The sequence below is a fragment of the Bubalus kerabau genome, chromosome X, assembly GCF_029407905.1.
Source record: "Bubalus kerabau isolate K-KA32 ecotype Philippines breed swamp buffalo chromosome X, PCC_UOA_SB_1v2, whole genome shotgun sequence".
Lineage (NCBI taxonomy): Eukaryota > Metazoa > Chordata > Mammalia > Artiodactyla > Bovidae > Bubalus > Bubalus kerabau.
This window is the reverse complement of record NC_073647.1, coordinates 61,269,924-61,278,364: the sequence shown is the minus strand read 5'-3', so window position 1 is coordinate 61,278,364 and position 8,441 is coordinate 61,269,924. Positions and strand designations below refer to the sequence as shown.

The 8,441-nt window shown below is 50.2% G+C and overlaps 1 protein-coding gene across 2 annotated transcripts in view; it reads left to right on the top strand.

Moving 5' to 3' along the window:
• Nucleotides 1-521: 521 nt before the first annotated feature.
• Nucleotides 522-8,441, top strand: part of PCDH19 (protocadherin 19) — a 132,228-nt gene continuing 124,308 nt past the window's right edge. For both annotated transcript variants that reach the window (XM_055563506.1, XM_055563505.1), the window contains exons 1-2: nt 522-3,294; nt 6,895-7,222. In XM_055563506.1, the coding sequence (XP_055419481.1) occupies nt 1,148-3,294; nt 6,895-7,222 (2,475 nt within the window). In that variant the 5' untranslated portion in view covers nt 522-1,147. The remainder of the gene's footprint in view (nt 3,295-6,894; nt 7,223-8,441) is intronic.

Genomic DNA, 8,441 nt, shown 5'->3' with positions numbered 1-8,441 from the left:
TAGGAGGGCTTCCTCCCCTGGCAGCGGCGGCCCTCGGAGCGACACCCCAGTCCAGACCGAGGGAGGAGGAGAAGCCCCTGGTACCAGCGGCCGCGGCCCCGCCTCTCCTGGCCGGTACTGTTTTTGCTTTCCCTCCCCTCCTCCCCACTCCCCCACCCCGCCCCCCGGCCATTGGAAAGACTGGACCTTTATTTTCTTGAGCAAATTTCCATCGGCCGGTTTTCACAGACTTGACGTGGAGCCTCGGGCTGCATTGGTAACTTTAATTTCTGAGACGCAGAAGTCCGCAGTCCAGCTGCTCAGTGGGGGTGACTCCGTGTCCACCTCTGATCCTGGACACACGCGCCTCTCAAGCCTTCTGAAGCCAACCACAGTGCAAGGGAGCAAGCTCTCGTCTCGGCAGCCTCTATCCCCTCCCCCGTCTTCTGCGGGCTGGAGGACTGCCATCCCGCTCAGCCGGATACTCTGACGGCTGCGGCGCTTGACAGCAACTCAAACTCCCTCCTGCGACCCCCCTTTCTCCCGAACAGGCCTCGAAAAGGCCAGCGTGGCCCCCCAGGATCCCGGAGGGCGCGTTCCAGGCGGGTCTTGTCTCTGCGGTGAGCCAGGGGAACTGGGGGTAGATCCTTGCGCATGCCAGGTGCACAGACAGCGTGCTCACCAGCCCCAGTGCCGGTGCGCCGCGGTGGGTCGGGTAGTGCCTGAGAGGCTGTACCCGCACTGCACTCCCCGCCTTCGCCTCCAGTGCGGTCCGGACTCAGCAGCGCGTCGATCCGGCTTCTCAGACGCGGTTCCACCCGCAGCCCTGCGCCGCTTCTGCCAGTCGCGCCGGGCTAACTTTGAAGGGGGAAAACTGAATAGCCGGGCTGGAGGGAGGGGGCTCGGGGCCGCACGGCGCTCCCTCGGCCCCTCGGAGCCCCCGGGCCCCGCGAGAGCCCCCGCCGAGTCCACCGCAACTTCAGCATTGGAGCCGGCGCGGGTTTCCCCCCCGCGCCGCCGGGCCGCCCTGGGCGGGACTCCTCCCGCGGCCTCCGGGGCCCCGGGGCGCGCGCAACAGGCGGCCCGAGTCGGCGGGAAGCTGGAGCGCCGGCGGCGTCGGTCTCGGAGGGGTGTGGAGAGGCGAGGCCAGGCAGAGCCCCGCGCAGCCATGGAGTCACTCCTGCTGCCGGTGCTGCTGCTGTTGGCTGTGCTATGGACACAGGCGGCCGCCCTCATTAACCTCAAGTACTCGGTAGAAGAGGAGCAGCGCGCCGGGACGGTGATCGCCAACGTGGCCAAGGACGCGCGGGAGGCGGGCTTTGCACTGGACCCACGGCAGGCCTCTGCCTTCCGTGTGGTGTCCAACTCGGCTCCGCACCTGGTGGACATCAACCCCAGCTCGGGCTTGTTGGTCACCAAGCAGAAGATTGACCGTGACCTGCTCTGCCGCCAGAGCCCCAAGTGCATCATCTCGCTTGAGGTCATGTCCAGCTCAATGGAGATTTGCGTGATTAAGGTGGAGATCAAGGACCTTAATGACAACGCTCCCAGCTTCCCGGCGGCACAGATTGAGTTGGAGATCTCGGAGGCGGCCAGCCCGGGCACGCGCATCCCGCTGGACAGCGCTTATGATCCGGACTCGGGCAGTTTCGGTGTGCAGACCTATGAGCTGACGCCAAACGAGCTATTTGGCCTGGAGATCAAGACCCGCGGCGACGGCTCACGCTTCGCCGAACTCGTGGTGGAGAAGAGTCTAGATCGCGAGACGCAGTCGCACTACAGCTTTCGCATCACTGCGCTCGACGGCGGCGACCCGCCGCACCTGGGCACTGTTGGCCTCAGCATCAAAGTGACCGACTCCAATGACAACAACCCGGTGTTTGGCGAGTCCACCTATTCAGTGAGCGTGCCAGAGAACTCACCTCCCAACACTCCCGTCATCCGTCTCAACGCTACAGACCCAGACGAAGGCACCAATGGCCAGGTGGTCTATTCATTTTACGGCTATGTCAATGACCGCACTAGAGAGCTCTTCCAGATCGACCCGCACAGCGGCCTGGTCACCGTCACCGGTGCCCTAGACTATGAAGAAGGCCACGTTTATGAACTGGACGTGCAGGCCAAGGACCTGGGGCCCAACTCCATCCCGGCACACTGCAAGGTCACCGTCAGCGTTCTGGACACCAACGACAACCCGCCGGTCATCAACCTGCTGTCGGTAAACAGCGAGCTGGTAGAGGTGAGCGAGAGCGCCCCCCCGGGCTACGTAATTGCACTGGTGCGGGTGTCTGATCGAGACTCTGGCCTCAATGGGCGCGTGCAGTGCCGTTTGCTGGGCAACGTGCCCTTTCGGCTGCAGGAGTATGAGAGCTTCTCCACTATCCTGGTGGACGGACGCCTGGACCGCGAGCAGCATGACCAGTACAACCTCACCATCCAGGCGCGCGACGGCGGCGTGCCCATGCTGCAGAGTGCCAAGTCCTTTACCGTGCGCATCACGGACGAGAACGACAACCACCCGCACTTCTCCAAGCCCTACTACCAGGTCATTGTGCAGGAAAACAACACACCCGGTGCCTATCTGCTCTCGGTGTCGGCCCGAGACCCCGACCTGGGTCTCAATGGCAGTGTTTCCTATCAGATTGTGCCGTCACAGGTGCGAGACATGCCTGTCTTCACCTATGTCTCCATCAACCCCAACTCGGGTGATATCTATGCGCTGCGATCCTTCAACCATGAGCAGACCAAGGCATTTGAATTCAAGGTGCTGGCCAAGGACGGCGGCCTGCCCTCGCTGCAGAGCAATGCCACTGTTCGGGTCATCATCCTCGACGTCAATGATAATACCCCAGTCATCACCGCCCCACCGCTGATCAACGGCACCGCGGAAGTCTACATCCCCCGCAACTCAGGCATAGGCTACCTGGTGACCGTTGTCAAAGCAGATGACTATGACGAGGGCGAGAACGGCCGGGTCACCTATGACATGACAGAGGGGGACCGCGGTTTCTTTGAAATAGACCAGATCAATGGCGAGGTCAGAACCACTCGCACCTTCAGCGAGAGCTCCAAGGCTTCCTATGAGCTTATTGTGGTGGCCCACGACCACGGCAAGACGTCTCTTTCCGCCTCTGCGCTCGTCCTAATCTACCTGTCCCCTGCTCTCGACGCCCAAGAGTCGATGGGCTCTGTGAACTTGTCCCTGATTTTCATTATCGCCCTGGGCTCCATTGCTGGCATCCTCTTTGTCACTATGATCTTCGTGGCGATCAAGTGCAAGAGAGACAACAAAGAGATCCGGACCTACAACTGCAGGTAGAGCCAACTTTTTCTTTCTTTCCCTCTTTGTCTTGGGAGAATAAGGTGTATCTGTGTCTCTGTGTGAAAGTCCCAATGCTTTTGTTTTCTATTTAAATGCATGCATCCTACTTACAGCAGCTTCTTTTTGTGGGGAGGGGGAATTTGTGTTAGCCCCAGTTGATCAATTCTTTTGATCTGACAATTTGCTGGAAGACAACCATTTACTGTTCGAATGGATTCTGTCACATAATGATGATGAGCAGAAAAGCAATTATCATTTTAAAATTTGCACAGCTGTCTCCATGAAGTTATGGCAGGAAAAAAAAATAATGAGAAAGAGAGATTTTGAGAGAGACTTGAGAGAAAGAGAGGTTGATTTTTGGCAAAACCTTGAAGTATCACAACTTGATTTGGGGGCTGTAGAGTTTTGAGGACAAGTACTGAAAGGAAAGGGAGTGCTGGCAGCTGCCCTGTCCTGTGTAGAGAGAAACTCTGAAGAGAGCCTGTGAGTGGAATCTTAGAAAACCTTAGAGTGGGAGGAAGAGAGAACAGGAGTATGTGGGGAAGCAGGTGATAAGAGTTTTTTAGTGTGTTCTTGGCTTGTTTTACATCCAGTCCTCAAATGTCTTGCTATGTGAAGTGAAATTCTACCAGTCATCTATATGTTTTCAAATATCTGGTTGTTGGGTAGACACCAAACATCCCAATGAAGGACAAGACTTTTCATCCAGATGTTTCACTAAAAATAGCAATCTTCTGGAGTTGATGGTTCTTTCCTCTAATATGGAACTCTGTTGTGGTACTAAGAGCTGGTCCCTACCAGTGGATGTCACTATGGGCTATTTTGTTACAGTTTCCCTTGCAATGTGTACAGGGTACGTGTGTGGTATGAGTGAGAGAGAGAGAGGGGTGGGGGAAGGAGGATGGGGGAGGGGAAGGTAAAGAGAGAGGGAGAAGAAATTTGGAAACTGGAATAACACATAGTAATTAAAAAAAAAAAAAGGTTTCCTGATCAGCACTTTGGAGGGTCTTGCTGACCCTCGCTTACAATATCCAATTTAGGATAGTACATGGAATTTTTTTCCAGCAGTGTCTCATCGAAACGGTTGAAAAAAAAAAGTTGTTTCTTTAGTTTGCTGATAATGAATGATGCTGCTATTTCCAATGAAGGTGTGTGTTTGTGTGCTTTCAACACACCTACACATCCAGTGTGTCTTTTGTGCCATCTGTGCTTGCATGTTAACCAGTCAAAATATGTTCCTGTAGGTCTGATTTGTATTTGACACCGACTGAAATGCACACTTCTGTGAATCAGAGCCCCCTGAATATGTAACAGTCATGCAATTATTGTTTCCCTTTTACTATTCTCTGCATTACACAAGTTAGTAGACAAATGCTAACCACACATGAATATCAATCAGGTACCATAAAAGAGCAGCTGCAATGCCTCATAAATGCTTTAATCCTGTTACTAGTGAAATGGCCATGACTTTTCTTTCCTTCAGCTCCGAGTCATTTCAGATGGGAGAAATGGAAATTAATATTGCTCTTACCTTTGAAACCTGTGACTGCCAGTGGCAATTTTTATAGGAGAAAAATGTGGGGGTCTACAAAATTTTATTTATATGGAGATGATGATAGAGGGGACTCTTTTAAAGCCATTTCCTCAGCATAAAGTAAACGCATAAGACCCTTTCTTGATGAAAAAGAAATCAGCTTGAAATAAAGATATTGAAGGCTGTGCCACCTCTTGGTGATGTATGACTTGAAGTGAGAGCTCTTTCTGAGAGCTTGCCAGGGAGATCATTAAACAGGGAGGAGAGCGTTTGAATTGGCGGGGTGGGGTGGGTGGCAAGCAAATCTCAGTGCTCTCCAACTTCACTCATATGTGTATTTTGTAAAGAGCTCTGTTTCCTGTGCTGGTTTGGGATTAATGAAGTACAGTTTAATTAAATAATTGATCAATACAGAAAGGGGTCGCAATGAATGCTTCAGCTGAATAATCGGACCGGGCATTGCCAAACTTACCCATCGTGGGTAAATGAAATGATTAGAACTATCCAATGATTTTAAACAGATTAGAAAAGAAAATCAACCCCAGTCCTGGGGTCTTTGGGATTCTATCTGCTCCCAAGCCCTGGTAGCATCAGCTTGCCCTCTCTGCAAGTCTGCCTGAGCACAGAGTGTAAGGGTGAGGGTGACACAACTGCACAGGATAGGAAGATCCTGGGGACAGAGCAAGAATGGGCCTCTGGAGATATGCAATCTTCCCATCTGCTCAGACTTTTTAGAAACGTAAAGTTCAAGAGCTTCTCTTTCCAGGTATTAAGCAGAGATTTCTTGTTCTCAGCCTCTGCAGAGCCTCTTCCTGAAATGAATTCATTTATGAGACTTGCGAGATGATCTGCACTTGCTGCTTGAATTGGGCTCCCTTTTTGTACTCAGACAATTAGCTTTGTCGAGCGAGAATACAGGCACAGTCTTTTCCCTTGTAAAGATAAACCTGTATTATTTATTAACCCAATTGTTTTCCTGATTATTGCTCAGAAATGGAATTTACAGACAATAAGCTGAATCATTATATGCAAAGTAATAAATGACTTTGAGAATCTGGCTACATTTAAATGTATTTTTTTGGACAACTCTCTTAATGCTTGGTGTTTTGGTGCACATTGCTGGGTCTCTGTCAGTGTTAATTAAATTGAGCTCTTTATGTTCCAGTTGCAGCACAGCTGCTTGTAGGTACACCTGAATCGAGAAGGATGCTGAATGCACTAACCTTTAAATTCCTTTGCAGTAATTGTTTAACCATCACTTGTCTCCTCGGCTGTTTTATAAAAGGACAAAACAGCAAGTGTCTGCATTGCATCTAGGTTTCTCCCATTAGCGAGGAGCAAGACAAAAAGGCTGAGGAGAAAGTGAGCCTAAGGGGAAAGAGGTAAAAAGGCTTTTCCCCCTCATTCAAATGGGTTTGGCTATCACATTTCTCGAGGAGATGCGGGGGTGGGGTGGGGAGTTGAAGGGAGCAGGGCTAGGGCAGGGGGAAGGAGGGTATGAAGGAGAGGAGCTGAGGATTTGTCAAAGGAAAGGGTCTGACGTGCTCCAGTTGAAAACTGATCAGGTCAGTCATCAAGGAACCTGACTTGAGTTGTTTGTCACATGGCAGTTGCCCGGAGGAACTGGAAAGGGGATTAGGTTTTATTTCCTTCCTGTCATCTTCTGATAAATTAGGACTTGCTGCTTACTTCACCCAGGAGTTCCTTTGGGTTCCAGGGAAGCTCCAGACTTGAGCATTTTCATGCTTTCTCTCCCATAGGCTCAACTTCCCCTGTCTCCACACCCTTGTTAAATGGCCACTCACAAGGAGAAATTCCAAATTCAAACTTTTGAGGAGGAAGGGGTAGCGAGAGGTTACTATGCTTAATATAAAAACGTTATGGCCCTCAGCTTGTTTTCGCATGTAAAAAGCACAGGGAGAAACCCGATGATGCGATGTGCCAGAATAAGAAGCTGGAGCAGAGATGGGGTGCAACCCTCTGGGGTGCTTGATGTTTATTAACTGATGCATGGTTTGGGAGGGCGTTAGCGATACATGCTGCCTTTTCTATCACATAGAATCGCTGAGTACTCCTATGGTCATCAAAAGAAATCAAGCAAGAAGAAAAAAATCAGTAAGAATGACATCCGCCTGGTACCCCGGGATGTGGAGGAGACAGACAAGATGAATGTTGTCAGTTGCTCCTCCCTGACCTCCTCTCTCAACTATTTCGACTACCACCAGCAGACCCTTCCTCTGGGCTGCCGCCGCTCTGAGAGCACTTTCCTGAACGTGGAGAACCAGAATACCCGCAATACCAGCGCCAACCACATCTACCATCACTCTTTCAACAGCCAGGGCCCCCAGCAACCAGACCTGATCATCAATGGCATGCCTCTGCCCGAGGTGAGTGTAGCTAAGCGGCTCTGTGAGATCCTCCCCAGCCTCTATCCCCTGCTGCTTCCCTGATTCCATTATCCTCTATGGTGACACATTCCCTGGCAGGGGTGGGGAGAACTTCTCTGCCTACGTCCATTTCTGAAGTCAAGGTTTGCTACCTGTGCTTCTCAGGGCAAAGTGTAACCCAATATATATATATATTTTATTTTTTAAATTTACTTATTTTAATTGGAGGCTAATTACTTTACAATACTGTAGTTTTTTTTTTTTTTATTTGCCATACATTGACATGAATCAGCCATGGGTGTACATGTGTTCCCCATCCTGAACCACCCTCCCACCTCCCTCCCCGTCCCATCCCTCAGGGTCATCCCAGTGCACCAGCCCTGAGGATCTTGTCTCATGCATTGAACCTGGACTGGTGATCTATTTCACATATGATAATATACATGTTTCAATGCTGTTCTCTCAAATCATCACACCCTCACCTTCTCCCACAGAGTCCAAAAGTCTTTTATTTACATCTGTGTCTCTTTTGCTGTCTCACATATAGGGTCATCATTACCATCTTTCTAAATTCCATATATATGCTTTAATATACTGTATTTGTGTTTTTCTTTCTGACTTACTTCACTCTGTATAATAGGCTCCAGTTTCATCCACCTCATTAGAACTGATTCAAATGTATTCTTTTTAATAGCTGAGTAATATTCCATTGTGTGTATGTACCATAGCTTTCTTATCCATTTGTCTGCCGATGGACATCCAGGTTGCTTCCATGTTCTGGCTATTGTAAACAGTGCTGTGATGAACATTGGGGTACACGTGTCTCTTTCAATTCTGGGTTCTTCTGTGTGTATGCCCAGCAGCAGGATTGCTGGGTTGTATGGTAGTTCTGGGCTTCCCTGGTGGCTCAGAGTTTTAAGGTCTCTCCACACTGTTCTCCATAGTGGCTGTACTAGTTTGGATTCCCATCAACAGTGTAAGAGGGTTCCCTTTTCTCCACACCCTCTCCAGCATTTATTGTTTGTAGACTTTTTGATAGCAGCCATTCTGACCTGTGTGAAGTGGTACCTCATTGTGGTTTTGATTTGCAGTTCTCTGATAATGAGTGATGTTTAGCATCTTTTCATGTGCTTGTTAGCCATCTGTATGTCTTCTTTGGAGAAATGTCTGTTTAGTTCTTTGGCCCATTTTTTGATTGGTAATCTAATATATTTGTCCT